Here is a 24,240-nt window from a genome sequence, read left to right as displayed (position 1 = left end):
ATATAACATAATAAAATAGAATTAAAAAAAGAAAAAAAGAAATTAATTAAATTGAAAAAGCTTTCTCTTAAAAGAAAAAAAAAAAGACAGGCTTTTTTTTTCTTATGTATTCTCTAGATTCTCTATTTCTTCCAAGACTGGTCATCACCTTTACTCACTACAGCACTATATGAAAAAGTCTTGAAGGAAGAATACATGAAATAGGGAGCAATGGTAAATGGCTGTGTTCTAAAAACTTAATTATCAGTAAATAAAAGTCACCATAAGGATAAAGAACTCCAGACACTCTAAGTGTCTATTAAAATTCTTGGCACTGTGACATTTGGGACATTTGTTGTGCACAGGACAGCTTTGCTCTGATGATCATATAGTTAGTAGGGGAGATATGCATGTAAAAGCTCTTCGAAGTCGACTGTTTTCTTTTATGTGCTTCCATAGGGCCTAATATATGTGCCTATTATGGAACTGACCTTATTGTTAACACTTTGAGGTGCGGGTTATATCTTATTCACTAATTCTAAGACACAGTGAGTACCTAATGAATATTTGTAGAATGAAGAAGTGGGGGATAGGACGTGTCCATAAGTAAGACAGAAGGAAAGCTTTTCAGGCAGAGAAATAGGATATGTGAGCAAAGCAGAAAGACAGAAAACTGTGGTTAAGAAATCATCACATAGTTCTATTTGGTTAAAATATGTGTGAAAACACTATCGGAAGCTACAGTTGAAAAGTTAGACTAGGTAGGATTTCACAAATCATTGTCAAGATGAGGGGTAGTAAATGAGCCCTTAAGTTTGGGACCTTAAATGATCAAGATGGTTCTGATCTTCTTAAAATAAATTGAAATTGAAAACAGGATTAAGAAAGATGGACTATTAGTGATATTGAGCATCTTTTCATGTGTCTGCTGGCCATCTGTATGTCTTCTTTGGAAAAATGTCTGTTTAGGTCCTCTGCCCATTTTTTAATTGGTTTGTTTGTTTGTTTTGGTGTTGAGTTGTATAAGTTCTTTATATAGTTTGGATATTAACCCTCTATTGGATATATCATTTGCAAATATCCTCTTCCAATCAGTGGTTTGCCTTTCTGTTTTGTTGATGGTTTCCTTTGCTGTGCAAGAGCCTTTTCTTCTGCAGTAGTCCCAATAGTTGATTTCACTTTTGTTTCTCTTGCCTGAGGAGACATATCTAGAAAAATGTTTCTATGGCCAGTGTCAAAGGAATTACTGCCTAGGAGTATTTTTTTTCTAGGAGTGTTATGGTTTCAGGTCTCACATTTAGATCTTTAATCTGTTTTGAATTTATTTTTGTGTATGGTGTAAGAAAGTGGTCCAGTTTCATTCTTTTGCATGTAGCTGTTCAGTTTTCTCAGCACCATTTGTTGAAGAAACTGTCTTTTCCTCATTGCATATTCTTGCCTCCTTTGTCATAGATTAATTGGCCATATAAGCATGGTTTCATTTCTGGACTCTCTATCCTGTTCTATTGATCTATGTGTCTGTTTGGGGACAGTACCATACTGTTTTGATTACTACAGCTTTGTAATATAACTTGAAATCTGGGATATGATACCTCCAGCTCTGTTCTCCTTTCTCAAGATTGCTTTGGCTATTTATGGTCTTTTGTGGTTCTATACAAATTTTAGGATTATTTGTTTTAGTTCTGTGAAAAAAATATTGGTATTTTGATAGGAATTGCATTAAATCTGTAGATTGCACTACTCATCAGGGAAATGCAAATTAAAACCACAATGAGATATCACTTTACACTTGTCAGAATGGCTAAAATAAAAAACACAAGAAACAACAAGTGTTGTCAAGGATGTGGAGAAAAAGGAATTCTTGTGCACTGTTGGTAGGAATGCAAATTGGTGTAGCCACTGTGAAAAACAGTATGGAGGTTCCTCAAAAAATAAAAGGAAAATTATCATATGATCCAGTAATTGAACTAGTGGGTATTTACCCAAAGAAAACAAAACCACCAATTCAAAAGATATGTGCATCCCTATGTTTATTGCAGCATTATTTACAACAACCAAGATATGGAAGAAACCCAAGTGTCCGGTGGATAGATGAATGGATAAAGATGTGATATATATATATATATACAATGAAATATTACTAAGTCATAAAATAGAATGAGATCATGCCATATGAACAGCATGGGTGGACCTAGAGGGTATAATGCTAAGTGAAAAAGTCAGTCAGAGAAAGACAAATACCATATGATTTCACTCATATCTAGAATTTAAGAAACAAAACAAATGAACAAACAAAGGAAAAAAGAGGCAAACAAAGAAACAGACTCTTAAATACAGAGAACAAACTTGTGGTTGCCAGAGGGAAGGTGGGTGGGGGATGGGTGAAATAGCTGAAGTGGATGAAGAGTACACTTATTTTGATGAGCACTGAGTAATGTATAAAATGGTTGAATCACCTATATTGTACACCTGAAACTAATATAACACTGTCTGTTAGCTATGCTTCAAGGCAAAGAGAAAAAAATAGAGGAGACCAGTCCATTGTGAAAAATCAAGTTTCAGGTGCCAGTAGAACCTCCAGATGAAGATAAGGCAATCTAAGTGGAAACAGGATGAGAAGCTTAGGAGAGCCAGGTCGGGCTGGAGGAAAGACATTTGGCAGCCAGACTGCAGAAAGGGTTGTGCAACCAGGGATCAGATAAAATTGCTGATGGGGAGAGGGAAGATGAGGAGAACTGAGGATAAAACCCCGGGGTGTGAGGGGAAAGTATGACCAGAGCATGAGAGAGAGAAGGAGCAGTGAGGGCCACGTGTCACAGCGTCACACCACCAGGAGTTGTGCCTGGGGAGGGGCGTGGAGCACAATGTGGGGCGCAGTCGAGCATTGAGTTAGGGTCTTGCTCTACCACGTGCTAGCTGAATGATCCACGTAACTGGAGTTACCTGAGCTCTTGGGCTCCAGTGTCCTTACCCATAAGATGGGACTAACACCTCAGTAGTTGCTGTATTAATTTAGTTTAAGAATACCTTAAAATCACTCTTTTTTTATTTTTATTTTTTTATTATGTTATGTGAATCACCGTACATTACATCATTACTTTTTGATGTAGCGTTCCATGATTCATTGTAAAATCACTCTTGTCTATTAAAACAATAAGAACAAATAAAATGGAAGATTTGGAGTTATCTGTATTTCTTATGTACATCAAGCAACTATAGTACAACATATAGTATTTTAAAAATGTCTTGTAACCAGTATAAGATTGAAGACTTAGGATTTTTTTGAGTTACATGTTTTATAAAGGAATACACTGTCTTTTACCTGTCATCTTCTGAATAAAGCCCTTGGAATTTAAATATAATTCACTCTGTCTTATCAAGCATAAATTTTGGAGCACCAGCTGTATACCCACCACTTTCCTAGCTCTTTTTACTAAGCTCCTTCAAATAGGGCTTTGGGTTTCCAATTCTTAGGGTGTTTATTAAGCCGTGTTTTTCTTTAGGCATCACTAATATTCTTTTTTTAAATTAACATGTATTATGAGTTTCAGAGGTAGAGGTCAGTGCTTCATCAATTGCATTTAACACCCAGTGCTCATTCCATCAGTTGCCCTCCTTAATGCCCATCACCCAGTTACCTCATTCTCCCACGCCCCTCCCCTCCAGCAACCCTCAGTTTGTTTCCTAGAGTTCAGTGTCTCTTATGGTTTGCCTCCCTCTCTATTTTCATCTTATTTTACTTTACCCTCCCTTCCCCTACAATCCTCTGTTTTGTTTCTTAAATTCCACATATGAGTGAAATCATATAATTGTCTTTCTCTGACTGACTTATTTCATAACACCCTCTAGTTCCATCTAGGTTGTCGCAAATGGTAAGATTTCATTTTCCTGGTGGCTGAGTAATATTCCATCATCCACCACATCTTCTTTATCCATTCATCTGTTGTTGGACATCTGGGCTCTTTCCATAGTTTGGCTATTGTGGACATTGCTGCTATAAACATTGGGGTGCAGGTGCCCCTTTGGATCACTACGTTTGTATCTTTTGGGTAAATACCTAGTAATGCAATTGCTGGGTCATAGGGTAGTTCTATTTTTAACTTCTTGAGGAACCTTCATACTGTTTTCCAGCGTGGCTACACCAGTTTGCATTCCTACCAGCAGTGTCAAAGGGTTTCCCTTTCTCCGCATCCTTGCCAACATTTGTTGTTTCCTGACTTGTTCATTTTAGCCATCCTGACTGGTGTGAGGTGATCTCTCATTGTAGTTTTGATCTTTATTTCCCTGGGCATCACTAATATTCTTAACAACTCTAAGACCCTCAGCTTTTGAGGCAATCTTAAATTTGTAGTACATAAGTGTTCCTAGTACAATCTATTGTGATTTTCCCAGTACATTTTGTTGAAAATACTATATTTTATTTCTGGGAGAAGCAAGATCATTATTTTCTTGGGAAACATTTGCAAATTTCTGTCTCAGAAAATATTATGCTGTATAAAATTTCTATGTCTCACCATCATGGATAAAATGCATTTTAAGTGACATTTTAATGTACTGATACGTTCCCTTTTCATTAGAAAAAAGAACAATAAGAAACACCTTTTCTTATCCTCTGTATTAGGGTAACACATTAAGAAAAATACTCCTGAATCGCTACTTTAAAGGAGACTATGGAGTCGGTATGAATGGACACCTCTCTGGAACCTACTGCAAATCTGCACAAGGCGGAGGTAAGACTGATCATTTTCTCATCATTGTGGGATTCTGGTCACATGTCTTCACACTGGTGTTATGCTAGCATTTTACTTAAAATAGAACAAATATAAAAAATCCACTCAAAAAGCACTATTAAAAGCCATTGTACAAAATTTTGCATTCATAACACAAGGATCTGAACATCTAATTTTGCTCTTTGATGCTGGAAAATAGTAAATTATGTCATAATTTCTTAATATGTAAATTAAGGACAAAAATAAAGCTAGTTTTCTTTTTCTAAAATATTATTATTAAGAAAAAACAATTATAGGTGTTATACATTGAATAGAAAGCTGTTTTTTCAAACTTCTGACATTTTTTTAAAACCCTAGCTTTATTATATTTAATGCTGAAGGGAAAAAATTCCAGTGATAAATAATATTCTTACAGTCTAATAATTCAAAAACCTATGTGCTAATAATGTCTGAAAATTAAGATTTTTTTTCAATTTCCTAAACACAGGGAACTTCTCTGGACAAGATTCAGATAAGATGGGGATATCAATGTCAGATATTCAGTGTCTACTGGACAAAGAAGGTGCATCTGAACTTGTCATCGATGTTATAGTGAACACCAAAAATGACAGAATTTTTTCAGAAGGCATTTTACTTGGCATTGCCTTGCTTGAAGGAGGAAATACACAGACTCAGGTACCTGTTTATCATGATGAGTGTTATGTTGGTTATTTGTATTTCTTATTTACTTGTCATAGAAACCAAGGAAAGTAATGTATTTTTCTTTTCGCTTCTCATGACTATCTAAAAAAAAAAAAAAAACCCAACAACCTGGTATCACATTTTCCTTATAAATTTATTTGATTTACTGTAGAAACTGCAGACCTTCACAAATTATTCAGTGAAGCAGAACATTCCTTAGAAGCTTCCTTTCTAACATTGTACCAGAAATTCTGATTTGTTTAGGGAAATTTGAGGCCTACTTTCAGCCGATAAAAACAACATTTTGACTCATCTAAGAATTAAATGTAAAAATAAATAAATACATAAACTCCTCACACTGTGGCATTATAACAGGTTTTAGTACCACTGATCACCCCTCCCAGCACAGCCCCTCCCATTTACTTTTTTTTAGAGGTTTAAAACAGCCTTTTTATTTGATGCCCCAAATCTCCCAGTTCTTATTACCCTGATACCTCTAAGTAAGTGAATTTTCACTGGTCTGGGGAGAGAAGAACCATTTCCTTTGTTCCTTCAGCTTGGGAGGGGTGAGTTGAAAGCGGCCATTCATGTCTTCTGCACGCAGGCATCATCATACTACCATTTCCAGAAGCCACACGTTTCACTTCGAAACTCCTACCACGTCCTCCTGGGCTCTGCCACTCCCAAAGGCAGAGCGCACTGGTGGGGGGGGGGAGCTGAGAGCAGAGCTGGGGAGTGTTCCCAAAGAACACACATCTTGCTCCTAGTCCTACCGCCCGCTCACCTGCTCTTTCTGCGTTTGTCTTGGTTGGAGAAGGAAACTATGCTTACAACTAGTTGGGAATTTCAGAATCTGCTTTTCCTGTTCAGGGCAAATGGAAGCCACATCTAATTGAAAACTAGGATAATTCCTTTATTAATCCAGCAAAGGCAATGGACAACAGGAATTTTGCTAGATCCAATAGCAGGTGGCTTTAGGAAGAAAGGCCTCATGTAGAGCAGATGCCACAGTGACCAGAAAACAAGTCCCAAACACTGATACTGTTGAAAAACATCTTGAAAATTCTCGTGGTATTGAAGCTGCAACACAGATTCCTCTGAGGGGAGTTGGGGAAGTGGGTGGTGGAGGGATTTGTGTGGGTTTTCTTGGAAAGGGTCTTGTCTTCTACAACCAGATATTCAGTTGGGACTTTCTAAAGAAATTGTCTAGGCAACTACATAATGTGAGAGATAGATTATCCAGATAGTAGTGAAGGATTTTTTGTTTTTAATCTCTAGATAGAAGCAATCCTTGCAATTAAAGTGCCTTCTAGATTCCTGTTACTGGACCATGCAGGGTCATCGGATGAGATCATCTTGGACCCTACCTACATATTTATGTTTATTTATGTCCTCATATTGCTGCAGAATAAGCCAGCTTCTGCCAGAAACTTCCTGTTCCACTTTAAACTCCTGACAAGGGCCCTGCATCCCTTTAGAGCCCAAATACCTTTCAGTATTTTTTCACATGATGTTTCTGTAGCAGTTGTCACTAGTGACTTTTTCTTTGTTTTTGAAACCTTTTCTTTCTTTTTCCCCCCCATTTTTTAATTATGTTCAGTTAGCCAAAATATAGTATTCATTAACTTTTGATGTAGTGTTCAACACCCAGTGCTCATCATAACACGTGCCCTCCTTAATACCCATCACCTGGTTATCCCATCCCCCGACCTCCCTCCCCTCTGAAACCCTCAGTTTGTTTCCCAGAGTCCAGAGTCTCTCTTGGTATGTCTCCCTCTCTGATTTTCAACTTAGGTCTTGGGACACCATTCTCTTCTCATTTTACCTCCTGCCATTTCTTCTTAGCCTTCTGTGAAAGCTCCTCTTGATCTACTTAACTCTTGAATCCTGACATCTCTCACGTTTCTTTGGGCTCTCCTCTGTTTATTTTGCTTGTTCCTTTAGCCTGACCTCATTCATTTCTGCATCTTTAACTTCCATTCAATGCTGATGATTTTCCACCCACTCGATGCACTTCTAGACTCTATATCCAGCTATCTTCCAGAATGTTTCATGGGATGTCCCACTAGTACCTTAAACTCAATGTGTCCCAGACTGAATACACTGTTATTCTCCATCCACCCAACTCCTCCTTTTACTTTGCCTCCCTCAGTAATTGCAGGACCATCCACCCAGATGTCTGGCCGGAAGCTGAAAGCCCACTTTGACCTCAGCTAACTCACTCTCACTCCCTTCCTGAGTATCTCACTGAAGGCCAACGTCTGGTGATTCTGCCCTGCTAACATCTCTCATATCCACACTCTGCTTTCAGTCTCTGCATAGCCAGCCCTCATTACCCAGCCTTCTTATCTTTTCTGGGCCACCAGGTCTTCCGGGAGGTATCCCTGATCCCAGTTTTGTACTTCTCCAAATCATTCTCCACTTTGCCTCCAAAGATATCTTTCCAAAAAACATGTTATTCTCCTGCTTAAAGTCAGTCACTTGCCCTATAAAGGCAGAAACTCCCTAACACAGTCCATAAGATCCTTCATAATTTCATCTCTTCACTTTTTGCTTTCTGATTCCACCTTCTCCCTCCTCTGTCCTCTCTTCTGTGCACGAGGTATACTGAGCTCTTCCTAGTTCCTCATATGTCTTGTGCTATTTCTCACGTTCCTTTTTCCTCTAGGTGGACCCAACTCATGAACTTCTCTTGGAAGCCTTTTCCAATCCCATGTGCCACTAGGCGGAATGGTCCACTAGTTACTGCATGCCCCTGCTGTATCCTGGAGATGTCTTCAGTGGCATTTCTGCCACTTGATTGTGCCTTTTCATGAATGTGGCAGGCTCGATCTAGCAAATTATGGATCCTTAACAATTGAGACCACATGAGGTTCATCTTTGTGTCCCATGTGTCTGACACCATGTTTGGCCTTATGGCTGTATGAATGAATGGTTTGAATCAGATTCTACCCCCTTCACAAAGTCTTCCCCATCTGGCTCAAGCCTTGACAACCACTCCTTTATTTGAGCTCCCATAGCATTTTTTCCTTAATATCCATTTGGCACTCTGCCTATGCTACTTTGCTTTGTTGTTATTTGAACGACATTTTGCCTCTCTAATTAAATTTCATCCTTCTGAAAGTAGATCCTGTCCTATTTCTTCTATCCACAGTGCTTTATCACCATTCAACAAATATTTGTTGATGAAATAGCATTAAATTATTTTTGTATATGAAAGCCTTTTTTAAAGATGAGTTATGACAATGTCATTTACTAGCCACCCCCTATTTAGGTTTATCACTTTTCTACATCACCGTGTATAACCCAAATAGCAGCTATGTTCTCCGTCTCTAAAAGGTCTCACTGAGGTCAGCTTGAATCCTATTCCTTGCCCTTGAGCAGTCTAAAACCCACTCCTCCCCAAGACTCCTGCTGGTCCCCAGGGAGGGTGGTTACATTCTTACAGTGCCCTTAGGCACTAATGCTTGACAGCCCTACTTCTATAAGAATCTGATTCCCTTCCTTAATTTATACCCTCCTAGCTACATCAGCCAATTTATATGTTTAATATACATTATTAAAGATTGGTTGAAGGGGAGCAGAGGGGAGGCATTTCTGTTATAATTTCAAACTGAACACTAATAATAACACTAATCAAAGTAATGCCTGCTAAATACCAGGCCCTGTTCTTCGTGCTTTCCATGTACTGACTTGGTTAATTCTCACGACAACTGATGAGGTAACATATGTTATCTTCATCTTACCAAAGAAGAATCTGAGATAGACCGTTTGAGCTCCTTTACCGAGCTCACATGGCTAGTTACAGATAGAGTGAGGACTCGAACCCATGCAGTCTGGCTCTAGGGTCTGTGCTCTTAACCACTCTAGACATCTCCTTTCTGAAATAACCTTCTACTTCCTGACCCCTGGGAAATTTCTCTGGCTGATCCACCCTGCATCAGTGCCTTAGGCTTACACCATCTCTCCGGTTCCTCCCTTCATTTTCCTTCTCTGCCTTCCCTCTTCTGGGCTGCCCCATCCTTCTTGGGGGAAAGTCCTTCCTCTGTCACACAGATCTGTTGACCCATCACCCTTGGTTCCTGAAAAAACCTCAGAGTTTCCCCTTATACTCTGAAGCTTATGGAAGCAGTTTCCTAATCAAAAACCATATCTTTCAAAATAGAAATCCTTATGCTATCTGTTGAGATTATGTACACATTTATAAAAAAACATGCTTTTTATCTTTATTAAAGTCATACTGTTCAGCTTTATAGTGCCCTGGTTTTAAAAAGGTGGAGCCTATATAAGTAGCCTGTGATTTTGAGCTTAAGAGGTTACTTTAATAAATTTAATGACTTAGAGTCAGAGAATCTAGATTTAAATCCTAGCTTTAACACTTACTAGTTATGTAATATTGGGCAAGTCATTTACCTTTATTAAACGGTATCTTGTTGATCTGTAAAATGGAAATAAGAATACTTATTATTTATCACACCGTTGTACTGAAAGTATCAATGAGATAATGTATTTCAAGGAACTAAATAAATTATAAAACTTTGTTTTAATACAGCCACAAAGTTCCTGCAACTTCCTCATTAATATATTGGAACCTCTTTTCACCTTCTAACCCAGTTATATTGGAAATATTGGGGTCTAAACATCAGCTTAATTTGTGGGACTGGAGAGGTCTGTAAATGCTGCATTTATCCTTTGAATTAACAGAACCAGCTTCACTGTTTCATTGTAGTTGCTATGGTAACTGTGGCTTTTTGCCCTGCTTTCTTGAGGGGTTGCTAGCCTTCTGCTTAGAGCTTCCCCTTGTAGGTATGAAACCAACTCCTAAGGCTCATAAATTGCTCTGTACTCATACATTGCCCATATTGAAAATTGCAGGACAGGCATCCATTTCAAGACCTGATGTCATTAGAATCTTATCTGCAAGTCCCAGGATCTATAGGTCATGGTTCCTGGCATTCTTTTAGGAAAGCCTACGTACAGGAGCCAAACTCATCAAAATTGTCTGTTTACATTTTTGGATTATGGTTCATTGTACTTGATTTGGGAGTCATTGTTTTTCATATGTTTTCTTCACAATGTCTCTCATCAAGGTTATATAACTGTCTTTTAATCAGTACAGTTACTAGAATTATTATCTTTATTATTTTTTTAACTTTATTTCTATTGTATCTATTGTGCGTATCCCATGATTTTCATATTAGTAACATACAATTTCCCCACCCAGTACAAATTCTGTCTCCTCTGGAGTGTATCACCTTTCCCATCTCCTACCTCTTCTGGATACTTCCATAAGTCACTAAGCAGACAGTGATTAGGCAGATATTTTCACGGTTCAGTATTTCTACCTCTCACTATGATATATTTTATCATCATTTTGGTGTTGAATCCTTTCTACATCATTATTCACTCTTAAAGCAGAATCCATTTTATACATTTTATGGCAGGCTTGTCCTAGACCCCATGCAAAGCAATGTAGCTAATGAAGTACCAAAAAAACTTAGTGCCTATCTATTAGTGGGTTCCTGTGAGTGAGGCTGCCATGGTAACACATTCTAAATTAAATGTACTGTAATTTAGATAAAGAGAAAAATAACTCTTTGTAACTCTGCGTAAACTCACATTCACACAGGATGATCATTGGATTAGTGGCTGTTTTCCCCTCCAGGTGACAAACTCAGGAGGGCAGGGATTGTGGAGGCTTTTCCTTTTTGTTCTGTCCCTAGTAGTAGCCAGGGCCTGGCACATAGTAGGCACTCAGTAAATATGTGTTGAATCAAGACATGAGTTTATACTAATATAAAAAATCAAGGAACTCTTTGCATACAACTTCTTACAGTGCCCTTGTAAATTTTTAAGATGAAATAATCAGTAAGGATGAATGAAATAACAGGAAAATATATTGGATTTTAGTCGAAAGTTCTAAGCAAATACAAGCTATTATTAGTATATGCTAAATTGTACAGGAGACTGGTAAAAGCTGCTAATTTATGAAATAATAATGGGCAGCACATTAAATGTGTGCTTTTATCCATGATGTTTATGTTTATTTCAAGCATGCAAGCACTATTTTTCTCCACTTGGGTATTAATATCTTAAAATATGTTTTCTTGCAGTATTCCTTTTACCAGCAGTTGCATGAACAAAAAAAGTCAGAGAAATTCTTCAAAGTTCTGTATGACCGAATGAAGGCTGCTCAGAAAGAGATAAGATCAACAGTGACAGTTAATACCATAGACTTAGGTAACAAAAAAAGGGATGATGACAATGAATTGATGACATCTGGTCCACGAATGAGAGGTAAAGAAATACCTGAGTACTTGGGGGAATAGAACAGAAGGTCTCACAACTTTTAAGTCTCACTGATCTTTGTCATCTCACCTACCTTAGTCTCATTCTCATTGTCCCAACTGTGGTTCTGTGTACGGAGTTCCATTCTCAAATTATCATGACCATGGGGCTGACCTTGAAACAGCTGTGCAGGACCAAACTCAAACAAGGCATTATCAGCGCAAAGCAACTAAGTGACATGAAAATGTTTGGCTTCATTGTGGAGTGCACGGTAAAGAGCCAGCTGCCCGAACCTTTGGAGTGTTCGTGGAGTCCAGATTTTAAGAATAGAAATTATAGCACCATACTCTAATGAAAGATTCTTGGTATTTGGAATAACAAAGTCATTGGCAAAGTAAATATAAATCATATAAACAGTAAGGTTTTGAAGTTTGCCATATTTTTCCCACCTTCTTGAATTCAAGAATTCTCATATTTTATATTTATCAGAAAGACACGAGCCCTTCTAAAATTGGTGAAGCATTAAGATCTTTTTTTTAATGTCCTGTGCAAATTTAATATTTTAGTTGCTACTTCAGATTGTTTTGGGGAAATTGTTGCACCTCATGTCAGATGATTTTTAATTCAGTTTTAGAGAATTTGGTAACTGGCTGTCTTGTTTTTTAATTAGCAAAAGGAAGTTAATTCAGAAATATAAGAGTACTGTTTTATTTCAGTAAGAGATTCATCATTACTTTTGAAAGAGGGAATGAAAGGGCAATTAACAGAAGCTTCTTCGGCAACGTCCAAAGCATACTGTGCATACCGAAGGGAAATGGATCCAGAAATAGACATTATGTGTGCAGGATCAGAAGCAGGAAATGCTGAGGAAAAGTCTGCAGAGGAAGTAACGATGAGTCCTGCAATTGCCATCATGCAGCCCATACTGAGGTTTCTTCAGTTGCTGTGTGAGAATCACAACCGGGAACTGCAGGTATTTGTTCTATTTTGTGTAAAAGCTGAGAAGACAGCCTATGATTGTAGGTAACTAAATTCAAATACTAACGCGTAGTTCAGGAGACAGTTTTGGAGGGATAATCAATAAAAACCGATAGGGCTCTTCTGAGTTGGGAAGAAACATTTGCATCTAAGTGAAGAAAAATGAGGGGAAATTCCTTTATGCGTGAAAAAAATCAGGCTCATATATTATTGGCCATTGCATCCTCAACTCACATCTTTTCAGCCTCAGTTGGCATCATCTAACCCTAGTAGTCTGGTATTTGTTGGGTACGGTCGCATTTGCCTCTTCTATACCTTTCATAGTTTTTTGTTTTTTTTAAGATTTGTTTATTTTTTTTAGAGAGGAGGGGGAGGGGCAGAGGGAGAGAGAGAGAGAATCTCAAGCAGGCTCTCTGCTAAGCACGGAACCCCATGCAGGGCTCAATCCCAAGACCCTGAGATCATAACCTGAACCAAAACCAAGAGTCAGATGCTTAATCAACTGAGCCACCCAGGTGCCCCTACCTTTCGTGGTTTTATAAATACAGGGGCTTTCATCATTTCCAACTCAATTCATATATCTTGAGTGAGGATACAGACTATATTTATACGTCTTCATTAGAAACAGTGAATATAGGAGGATTATTTAGGACAGTAAATGTTGATACCTTTGTAGACGAATATGGTCCTGGTCTTACATCTTCTTTGGTACATTTTTCTTTTTCAAATAGATGGACTGAGGGGCACCTAGGAGTTTTGGCCTTTTGTTTTTTGCATTATTTGTGCACTGCTTATGTCACCATGGCGTAACTACATGAAAGGTAAAATCGTCTCTAAGAGCACATATCCAGGATTAGGGAGAGCAGGGTTTGAAGCTGTGTTCTCTAGTGAGAGCCTAGAGTGGAGGTGTTCTGAGTTGGTAAGAGATGGTAGATTCATACGAATTGAATTAAACATCCTCTAAGGAGATGAGAAGCTCAGGACTTCGTGAATGATAGAAACTATGAGTCTTGTGGCCCACCCCACCACAATGTGGATAGGGCTGCTGCAGAGCTGTGGCAGGCAAAGGCCAGAAGTATTACTTCCAGAGGGAGGATCCTGGAGATGTGCCTACACGCTTATCCTGATCCATTTGGTCTGTCCATGTAGGAGATAGATAGATAGTATCTGATCAAATATTTTTCTAATAGGAGTGTGAGATCAGACAATTAGGAAAATGTTCTTATAAAATAGTTTTGAGTGTAATGTATGATTACATTACATTCTTATAAAATTGCTGGGGTGGTGATCTCAGGGTCATGAGATCGAGCCCCACGTCGGGCTCTGCACTCAGCGGGGAGTCTGCTTGAGATTCTTTCCCCCTCCCTCTCTTTCCCCCTCTGCTCCTCCCCTCCACTTGAATGCTCTCCCTCTCTCTCAAATAAATAAATAAAATCTTTAAAATAGTTTTGTTTTAATAGAATAAATGGTGAAATTATTCACAATAGCTAATATGTAGAAACAACCCAGTGTCCATTGACAGATGGATATACAAAATGTGGTATATCCATGCAATGGAATATTAGTCAACCTCACAAAGGGAGAAAATTACGACATGTGCTACAACATGTATGACCCTTGAGATATTATGCTTTAAGTGAAGTGAGTTAGTCACAAAAAGACAAATACTGTGTGATTCTTTTTTTTTTTTTAAAGATTTTATTTATTTGAAGAGAGAGACACAGCGAGAGAGGGAACACAAGCAGAGGGGGTGGGAGAGGGAGAAGCAGGCTTCCCACAGTGCAGGGAGCCCGATGTGGGGCTCGATCCCAGGACCCTGGGATCATGACCTGAGCCGAAGGCAGACGCTTAATGACTGAGCCACCCAGGCGCCCCTGTGTGATTCTATTTATATGACCTACTTAGAGTAGTCAAAATGAGAGAAACAGAAATTAGAGCAGTGGTTGTCAGGGGGAGAGGGGAGGGGAGAATGAGGAGTTGTTAATAGGTATAGAGTTTTAGTTTTACAAGATGAAAAGAGTTCTAGAATTGGACGATGGTGATGGTAGTTCAACATTATGAATATATTTAATACCACTGAACTGTACACTTAAAGATGTTTAAGATGGTAAATTTTATGCCATAATAAAAAATTGGAAAAAAATCACACAAAAAAAACTAAAGAAAAAAAAAGAAAGTGGTGGAAATAAATTCAATAAGTAAATTAAATAATAAATTAAATTAATAAAAATAATTAATAAATAAAAATAAAAGTTTCCCTCTCTGTTTACCTTTCACTAGGTTTACTCCTCCAAAGAAAGTAGTGTTAACAGGTTGTGCTTCCTTCCAGGGATTTTTATGCACGTAGAAACATATTGATCTGTACACGTAAACTCTTTTTAAAAAACACAGATTATGTAATGTTCCTCAAGTTACTTTTCATTTAGTAATACACCTTATTACTAGATTTTGTTTATATCAGTACGTATTGAAGTACCTCATTTTTATAGCTTTGCAATATTCCAATGTTTGGATGTACTATTATTTGTTAAATCAGTCACATTATGATAGGTATGTATGGTTTCCAGTTTTTGCTATTATAAGCAGTGTGTGTGTGTGTGTGTGTGTGCATCATATATATATGATGATTTTATATACATATGTGTATGTGTGTGTGTATATATATATGTATATATACATATATGAATGAGGTGGAACTGTATGTTAACTGAGTATTTTAATAGGTGCTTCTAGGTTGCCCTCCATAATGGTTGTATGATTTACTGTTTGAAGATGCACTCTTCATAAAGGATCATTTACTTGAAAATTGCTTCTTTCCCTGATGAACTTCTTTCTAGCTTCTTTTCCTTCTCCTTTTCCTACTACTTATTTTTTTTTTGCCTTCTCCATATAGTTTTAAGATAATGACATTGTTATGAACTATACAGATAAATTTAGATTCTTGAGGAAAAAACTTAAGACTTTATTCTTAAACCTAGGGGAAATTTAATAAATGTGAACACTTTCTTATAAAGAGCAATTCCATTCCACATTGCCATAGGGATATTTTTGAGTCAGGAAAACACACGTAGTGAGAGAGCTGAAAGCAATTAGCATAGTGATTTCTTTTAACTCCTCAGGTATCTTTTCTTTTGCCTTCAGAACTTCTTGAGGAATCAAAACAACAAAACAAATTATAACCTCGTCTGTGAGACCCTTCAGTTTTTGGACTGCATTTGTGGAAGTACCACGGGTGGCCTGGGCCTGTTGGGTCTCTACATCAATGAGAAGAATGTAGTGCTGGTCAACCAGACTCTGGAGAGCTTGACGGAGTATTGCCAGGGCCCATGCCATGAAAATCAGGTAACCGTGAAAGCAGTTCTTCACGCAGAAGTATTCATGACTAATTAGCAAAAGGATCAAACTGGTGAAGGAGCCAAGCTTTGTCTACATGTAAAAGATCTTTCTTCTTGCTTTGCCAGATATCTTTACTTTTCTCACGAAACATACAAAGACTGAATTCTAGACTAGCAAATACTATGCCCTATTTTTATTTAATTTCATCATAAAAGAAAATTTCCATGAAAATGTTCCAGATAAAAATCAGACCTCCCGAAAAGAGTGAAATGTGTTTCTTCACTGTTGCTCAGTTTTCATCTTTAGTGACTCTTTCCCAGGATTTGTGGAATACACTCCCTTTGGCTTCTACCACTCTGCTATAGTGTGTAGTATATATTATCTCCTTTATACTCACAGTAAACTTATGGAAATTATGAAATAGGTCTTATTGCTCCCATTTTGTGGATGAATAGGTTCTGACTCAGAGATCAGGTGATGTTCCATGGTCTCGGAGTGACAGAATCGGTATATTGTAGAGCATTCTTAAAACTCAGGACTTTTGATTGGGTCTAAATAGAGTGCCCTTTTGACTGCATTACATTTTCAAGGATAAAATTTCACCTCTCTCTTCCAGAAGGTTTGCCTGATTCCATTTTCTTGGACATCAAGGACATATTGTGAGCATAGAAGATAGGACACTTGAGCTAGTACAGAGAGGGGAGTCACCCTAGAATTTATTAATTAACTGTTCACATCCACTTAAGTGTTACGGGGCTATCATTGCAAGCATGGATTCAGCCTGGAAGAAAGAGTTTTCAAGTGGTAAACATTTCTGGATATAAATCTTAAAGAAGCCATTGAGACCAAACCTCAGTGCATAACAGAAAAGAAGTGTGAAAAAAACCAGGCTGCAAAGTATGACATATGCACATACGTATGTATAAACATGTACACACATATGCATACATAGGTATGTAGAATAAAAACCAACAATTACTGACATAAAGAATTTGTTGTAAGGATACTTTCCCCCCTCTGTAATGTGCATGTTACCTGGTAAAGAAGTCTGCAGATTTTGCCCTGGATTTTCCTGGATTATATTTCAGTCTCCTAGGGTAATGATACAAGAAAACTTAACTGTTGATTTAAAAGTTGAGGAAAAATATACAAATTTGGAGACTTGGTTTTGTTGTTGGTAAATAAACATGCATATCTATAATATCAAACACATATTCCCCACTTTTGGTCTTATAAAAGGATGAAATTGAGTTTTGAAATTAATTTACTAAGTCAGGTAGGCTTTAAAAGTAAAAACTAATGATAAAATAACATAATAAGACAGTAATAAATAGTGATAATAAACATGAATCCCACATTACTCTCAAAATATCCTTACTTTGAACCCCAACCTCTGAAAATGTGTGGGAGAAAAGAAGGTTGCCAGAACATTCCAGAAATGATCTGCAAATCGATGCCAAGTCTAGCAAGTGTCTTAATAATCAGAAGAACCTCAGGGAATGTGGGAGATGGACGGAAGACACCTTTCCCTTGTGTTGGGGGAGTAAAAAATTTTTTGTGCAAAGGGAGAAATGAAGCCCATTCTGAAAAATAACCGTTATTTCAGAGTTACCTTGAGTTTACTCTTTCTCATTTAACTCACCTGGGTTTCCATTTTTCAAACCCCTTGACACTGGATACTGCATTGTAACATGTTCTTCCACGAAATCCAACCCACAAGTTTCTGATGTTCAAGTTCTACCCATTGAGTTAAAATCAGGATCCTGGCACAGTAGACCCTAACCTTCAAAATACTGATTATCTCTCAGGATGTTTTATAAACTTCCCCCAAGTCAGGTCCCTCTATAAATCACTCAGGTTTAAGGACTCTGCAGAACTTGTCCTCAACCACCATACTTGACAGATGTCCCCAGAACATTAGAAGGTGCCTGTCTTCCTTGTCTGCTGCTCCCCAGCAGGTGCAGCAGCATCACGTGTGACTCACTCAGCATTCAGTAGCAGCTAAACTGATACGCTACATCAGTGCCAATGACATTGACTTACAAACCTCAGACATACTGTGGACACTCCTTTCATAAATTGGAATATTCTCTTAGCCAGGAGAAATCAGATCTTAAAATTCTGAATTTAAGGCACTCCTCTAGTGGAGGGCATATTAGAATTTGTTGTCTGAAAAGGGTATTTAACTTAATTTTTGAAGTTCTTTGAAATTCTATAAAAATGGTTCATTTTAAAAGATACCTATTTACACACATTGTCTCTTTCAGTGTTCTGCATTCAAAGCCATTTAATCAATACTAATCAATCAAAAGATTCGATATGAAAGAATAAGTCAAATTTAAACCCTTGATTTAATCATAAAGTTAAATCTTAATTCTGTTTTAAAGGTCAAAAAAACTAAGATGACTGTTCTTTTATGTCCGATGATTTCTAGTGCTTTTATGTTGTAAATAAAACATTGGTAAACGCTTTGTTTTCTAGACGTGTATTGCTACTCATGAATCAAATGGGATTGATATCATCATTGCTTTGATTCTAAATGACATAAACCCTCTTGGTAAATATAGAATGGATCTGGTGCTCCAACTAAAGGTAGAGTAAATCCACTGTTCTGGGGTGAAAGTGACATTTTCTATATAAAACTTCCTTTCAGAATTGACTCTGAATCTTCAAGTAGCTCCTGTAAAAACCCAGGTATTATCATCTATTCAGCTAATGAATTGACAGAAAAGAATAGTGAAAGTATAATGTGCTCTAAATCCCAATAAACGTCCAATAAGCTTTGAGGTAATGTTCAGTTGGAGGGTACTTTACTGAAAGTTCTTTTAAGTAGCCACTTTGTTTCACTACTTCTCTTTGTTTTTATTTTATATTTTTATTACATGGAGGAAAAAAAGGTGTTAAACATTCAATTTGCCATATATTTTTAATTCATTTGACTACAGAATTCTATCTAGCAAGTCACAATGAATTAGAGCAAGTAAAAGAAGGGCTGCATTTTAGTTTCATGGCTCTCTTCTCTCAAAAAGTTGTTTTCTTTTACATCAGAATCGTGGTTTTTTGTCAAATACTGTAAGCAATGTTCACACTCCCTTTGAGAAGCTGCTTGAACTTAAGTTGTGCACATACTTCCCAGTAGTTCCATTTATCAGAGCTCAGGAAGAAAATGGAATTTTAAAAAATTTCTTCAACTTTTTCTTTAAATGGAAATAGACGAATATACACAAGAAGCTAAATAAATCCCAAATCCAAAGGCATGATATTTAATACAGATAAATTATTAAAGACCACATTACTGTGTTTAGTGTTAAAGAGGTAAAAAAAATCATCAGTTAAATACAATTTTTGTAAAAACAGGTCCATCCAATATCAGAGCAATTTTTTTGAGAGAGAGAGAGAGAGAGCTCACATGCATGAGTGGGGGTGGGGGCACAGAGGGACAGAGAGAGAGAATCTTAAGCAGACTCTGCATTGAGCGTGGAGTCTGTGTGGGGGCTTGATCTCATGACCCTGAGATCATGACCCGAGCCAAAAACATGAGTCGAATACTTAACCGACTGAGCCACCCAGGTGCCCATAGCAAATATAATTAAATTAAACTTTGTATCGGTAAATTTATGGCCATAAAAAATAGGAATGATATTTTTGTAATTTTGTTTCTAAATATAGATTTAGAAATATAATGGAATGTATATATATATCCTACTTATGTGAAGATTGGGCTAGGGGCTCCTAATTAGCAAATGTTTCTTTTCATAGACAAGGTGAATTTTTATTTTTTCACTGTTTTCATTGGCAATATGTATGAGCCTTGGGTCTTTCCGTTCATAGAACAGAACAAAGGTGATCTGTATGTAGATTGAACTTGTGTCCTTTTCCTCATTAGCATCATGCTTTTGTTAATGAAGCCTGCCTCGGCCTATATGACAACTCAAGTTGAGTTACTAGAAAAATGTTTATTTCATCTTAAATTTATCTTTAATCATAATTCATAAAGAAACAACATATAGAAGCCTTGGCCTTTGGCTCTTTAAATCCTTTATTGACCTAAAGACTGTATCTTTAAATCTCATTTTTAATTGATACAACTTAATGGAGGAAAATACTGAGTGATTTATTTATTTATTTATTTATTTATTTATTTGAGAGGGGAGGGGCAAAGGGAGAGGGAGAGAGAATGACAAGCAGACTCCCCGCTGAGAGCAGAGAGGGGCGCAGGGCTTGATCCCACAACCTTAAGATCATGACCTGAGCCAAACCCAAGAGTCAGACGCTTAGCTGACTGAGCCACCCAGGAGCCCTGTGATTCATCAATTTAAAACAAAGTATTAAAAAAAATAAAACCAAGTATAGGCATACAATTATTTACAAATCCAAGCATATGTAAAAAACTAAATGATGGGGTATTACTTAACAGTACATAGATATTTTTTGCTATTCAAATGATGCTTTTTTGAAAAAGGACTATTTAAAATTTCATTTGTTACTAACCACTATATATGTATATTTTTTTGAAATGTGATGTTGGCTAAATCAAGGTATATATAAAATACCAGGTGAATAGATCTGACTTGAAATATTTAAAATATAGTCTTCTACTTAAAGAACAAGGCATATGTACCTTTCTAAACAAGCTATGAAGCTTTGTGTATAATGGACAATATGAGAACAATGCTTATAAGGCAGAATGATATATATTGGCAGATTTTAGGGGGCTTCCATGAGCAGAATGGTTTTAATTATAAATTCTCCATAACATTATAGAGTATGTCATATTACAAAATGCTACATTAAGGTTTATTTTGTATCATTCATCCTTAAATTTAATTGCTTAATCATTTATGCTTTCATTTATAATTTTAAGTATACTTAACTCTATATACTCATTTACTATGAAGGCTTATGCATTTTTTTCATGTATCTGTCTTGTCCTTTAATTTTTAATTTACATTTCATGACTGATCTGTGACTGCAAAGTTTTGAATTTGTAAATAGGTATTTTTTTTTAAAGGTCTCTAGCTTCCTTTGGAAGAAAATCTGTTAACACCAACACACACATTTGATTTCTTAGTGTATATAGGCTCTTATACTTTCAATTTGATTCAGATTTCAGGTCATCTACAAGATTTCTATTTTTTTTTAATGTTTTATTTATTTATTCATGAGAGTCAGAGAGAGAGAGAGAGAGGCAGAGGCAGAGGGAGAAGCAGGCTCCCCACCTAGCAGGGAGCCCGATACGGGACTCGATCCCAGGACCCTGGGATCATGACCTGAGCCGAAGGCAGACGCTTAACCATCTGAGCCACTCAGGCGCCCCAACAAGATTTCTATTCTTTCAACATAGTGTAAAAAGAAGATTGGTTGGAAAAAAAATCATATTGCCAATGGTATTCTGAAATTGGATGTATTTTTAAGCTATTATGTATTGGGCCTGCTAAGTGAGGTTCATTAGAGAATACTGTTAGTGTTGCCAAGGTTTTAGCTTTGAATTCTGTGTGGTCAGTTCAGATTGCTCTGAGGATTTAAGTTCTCCACTAATCCTAGAACCTTATTATTCTAGGTATGTTGTTTGTATAGGATGCTAGATTATAAAAATGGATTTTAGGATAGGTACAAATCTGCAAAAAATTGAAAATGGACCAGAAAAAAATAATGCCACTTCCCTTACAAAATACTAATTTTTTTTTTTCAGGATGGGTCAGTGATCTTGCTACCATCATCATCAGACATCATTGCGGCTACATTAGTCGTTTAAAGATAGTCTTTAGGCTGCACTCCTAAAAGAACAGAATAGTTGGATAGAATTTGGTATTAAGCTAGTCAGTAAAATTAATTTGTATAAATTTAACACAATTTATGTGGTGAATGTCTGCATACATCAAACAGCTGATTCAGTTCAAGTTTTTATCCTACAAGATGTTAATTTTTAGTCACTGAGAAACATCTTAAAGCCATTTGACTCTACTTCTCTTGTGCTCCTATCAAAGATTGCGTGTGGAGCTTGAGATTTTTATCTAAATATTGCAAAAACACTGTAGAAATATCTCCCAGGTGGTTTTTATCATTTCACAGTTTGCCGCAATTCTGGGGCAGTGCTACTGAAAACAGTGTAAAGAAACATCTTTCCAAATGTTGAGGATATTGTGCTTTGTGTAATAAGACTTTCTATAATTCTTTGGATTATAAATCAACTATATCAGAAACATTAATGGTATCTACAGGTTACATATTTGAGAATATATACTTATAAACCAAAGTGGAAACATCAAAGACAACCTAAACTATTTTTAGTCTCTATTAAACAAAAGAAAATATTCTTCTTCTACAACCCAGATGGTAAACATGTTGTATATATACTGCCGTAGAGTGAGACCAGTAAACTATTATCAGTAAATTTTTATTTTACTAACTCATGAATTTAAAATTTTATAGATTAATTCTCCGTGATTGTTGCTCAAATTTATTTAAAATTTTGATATGCTAATATGTATTCATGTTTCATGTGAAAAACAATTGTGCTAAGTTCTTTAAATTATATTCCATTTCTATAAAATACATTATTGATAAATTCACCTTACCATCTTGTTAAAATGGCATCAAGGATGTCTATTTAGAAAATGGTGATGGAAAATAGTATATTTTAATGCATTACATATGAAGTTTCAATTTTGTATTTAAAACAGCCTTTTGCCAATATTTAAAATATTTGTAACATACCTCTCATGATTCATTATTTTTATTTTGTGTTGACAATCAAGTGAAACCTTCTATATTAAAATGTGAATTAGCCAAATGAAATTAGCAGTTTAAAATTCTGTTTGTTTGTTTGTTTTAAATGGTCCTGGTAATGTCAATTAAAACAAACACAGGGATTGTTAATCCATGAAACAGTCTTTCCATGTGCATCAACTCAATCTGTATCTCTAGAACAATGCCTCTAAGCTTTTGCTGGCCATTATGGAAAGCAGACATGACAGCGAGAATGCGGAAAGAATTCTTTTTAACATGAGACCCAGGGAACTGGTAAGAAAATTTTTGAAACTGTATTAATAATGTTCATCCTAAAAGGGATAAATTTGTAGTATGCATGTCAGGAAAGAGGGCTAGTGGCTTTCACTGCTCTACCAGGACATAATAGCACATCACAACTTACCTTTACATGTAACTCAGGAGGCCCTGTGATGGCAAAAACCTGCGTGATTTGGGTCCTTACTTCATCGGTTTTATCCACTCTAAGCACTTTTCTTAATCATATTGTCACAGTCTGTTAAACTATCTGAAAATTCTTTTTGCCCCCCCAAAAAATAAATTTGCTTTAGTTTGTGTATTGGCATATATGAGAAAGGTGTCTAAGAAATGTTTGTACTCCTCAAAAATTTTATTTAGACCTCTTTCTGAACAATAAAAATAAAACCAATACCTTTTGTACTTGTTTCTATCAGTGAAATGTTGCACCATGCTTGGCCTAAAGGAAATCATATGAAGACTTGATGGGGATTCTACAGAGATCATTAGTGTGTCTTCTTACTGTAGAAGTTATATTTTCCTCCTCACTTGCATGGAAATTAGGAAGTAATATCAGCATGCTTTAAAAGCATTAAGTTTCTTTTTCTTTAATTTCAATTCCAGTATAATTAACATACAGTGTTATATTAGTTTCAGGTGCACAATATAGTAATTCAACAGTTCCATACATCACCCAGGGCTCATCACAACAAGCGCCCTCCTTCAACCCCATCACCTATTTCACCCCATCCCCCCACCCCACTCCCCTCTGGTAACCATCAGTTTGTTCTCTGTAGTTAAGAGTCTGTTTCTTGGTTTGTCTGTCTGTCTCTCTCTTTTTTTTTCCTTGAAAGCATTGGGTTTTAAAAGCATTGAGAATATACTCAAACCCATATCACTCAGCGGCCCCATGACTAGGTCCCAGTCTTAGAAACACCACTGTTGGCACTACGGGGAGATCCTGTTGAAGGCACTCTTTTGCTCTCTCTTTAATAGGAAGGAATGGTGTTGCGCAGGGCTGATAAAGAGAAATGTAAGATGCAATTTTATTTAGCATATATTTACAGAGAGTCTCGTATCTGTAAGGCAGTGGGCTAAGAGAAGCAAGACATTCTCTATTCTTAAGGTTAAATGGAGCAATGAGTTACATGTTCATACAACAACAGCACTGTACAAGAGCCCTTTGAAAATACAATCTCCTCTGCCTACAACACCTTTATCTCAACATCCACTTCCTCCTTGT

General features: G+C 36.7%; 1 protein-coding gene across 1 annotated transcript in view; it reads left to right on the top strand.

The window, feature by feature from the left end:
* ITPR2 (inositol 1,4,5-trisphosphate receptor type 2) overlaps window positions 1-24,240 on the top strand; it is an 838,078-nt gene that overhangs the window by 671,515 nt on the left and 142,323 nt on the right. Inside the window, exons 39-45 of the mRNA XM_081818942.1 lie at window positions 4,601-4,709; window positions 5,197-5,384; window positions 11,504-11,687; window positions 12,395-12,651; window positions 15,798-15,998; window positions 18,474-18,584; window positions 22,920-23,015. Coding sequence (XP_081675068.1) covers window positions 4,601-4,709; window positions 5,197-5,384; window positions 11,504-11,687; window positions 12,395-12,651; window positions 15,798-15,998; window positions 18,474-18,584; window positions 22,920-23,015 — 1,146 coding nt within the window. The remainder of the gene's footprint in view (window positions 1-4,600; window positions 4,710-5,196; window positions 5,385-11,503; window positions 11,688-12,394; window positions 12,652-15,797; window positions 15,999-18,473; window positions 18,585-22,919; window positions 23,016-24,240) is intronic.

The sequence above is a fragment of the Leptonychotes weddellii genome, chromosome 5 (assembly GCF_054177405.1).
Source record: "Leptonychotes weddellii isolate Sample4059 chromosome 5, ASM5417740v2, whole genome shotgun sequence".
Lineage (NCBI taxonomy): Eukaryota > Metazoa > Chordata > Mammalia > Carnivora > Phocidae > Leptonychotes > Leptonychotes weddellii.
The sequence above is the reverse complement of the archived record's forward strand: the minus strand, read 5'-3'. Positions and strand labels throughout refer to the sequence as shown.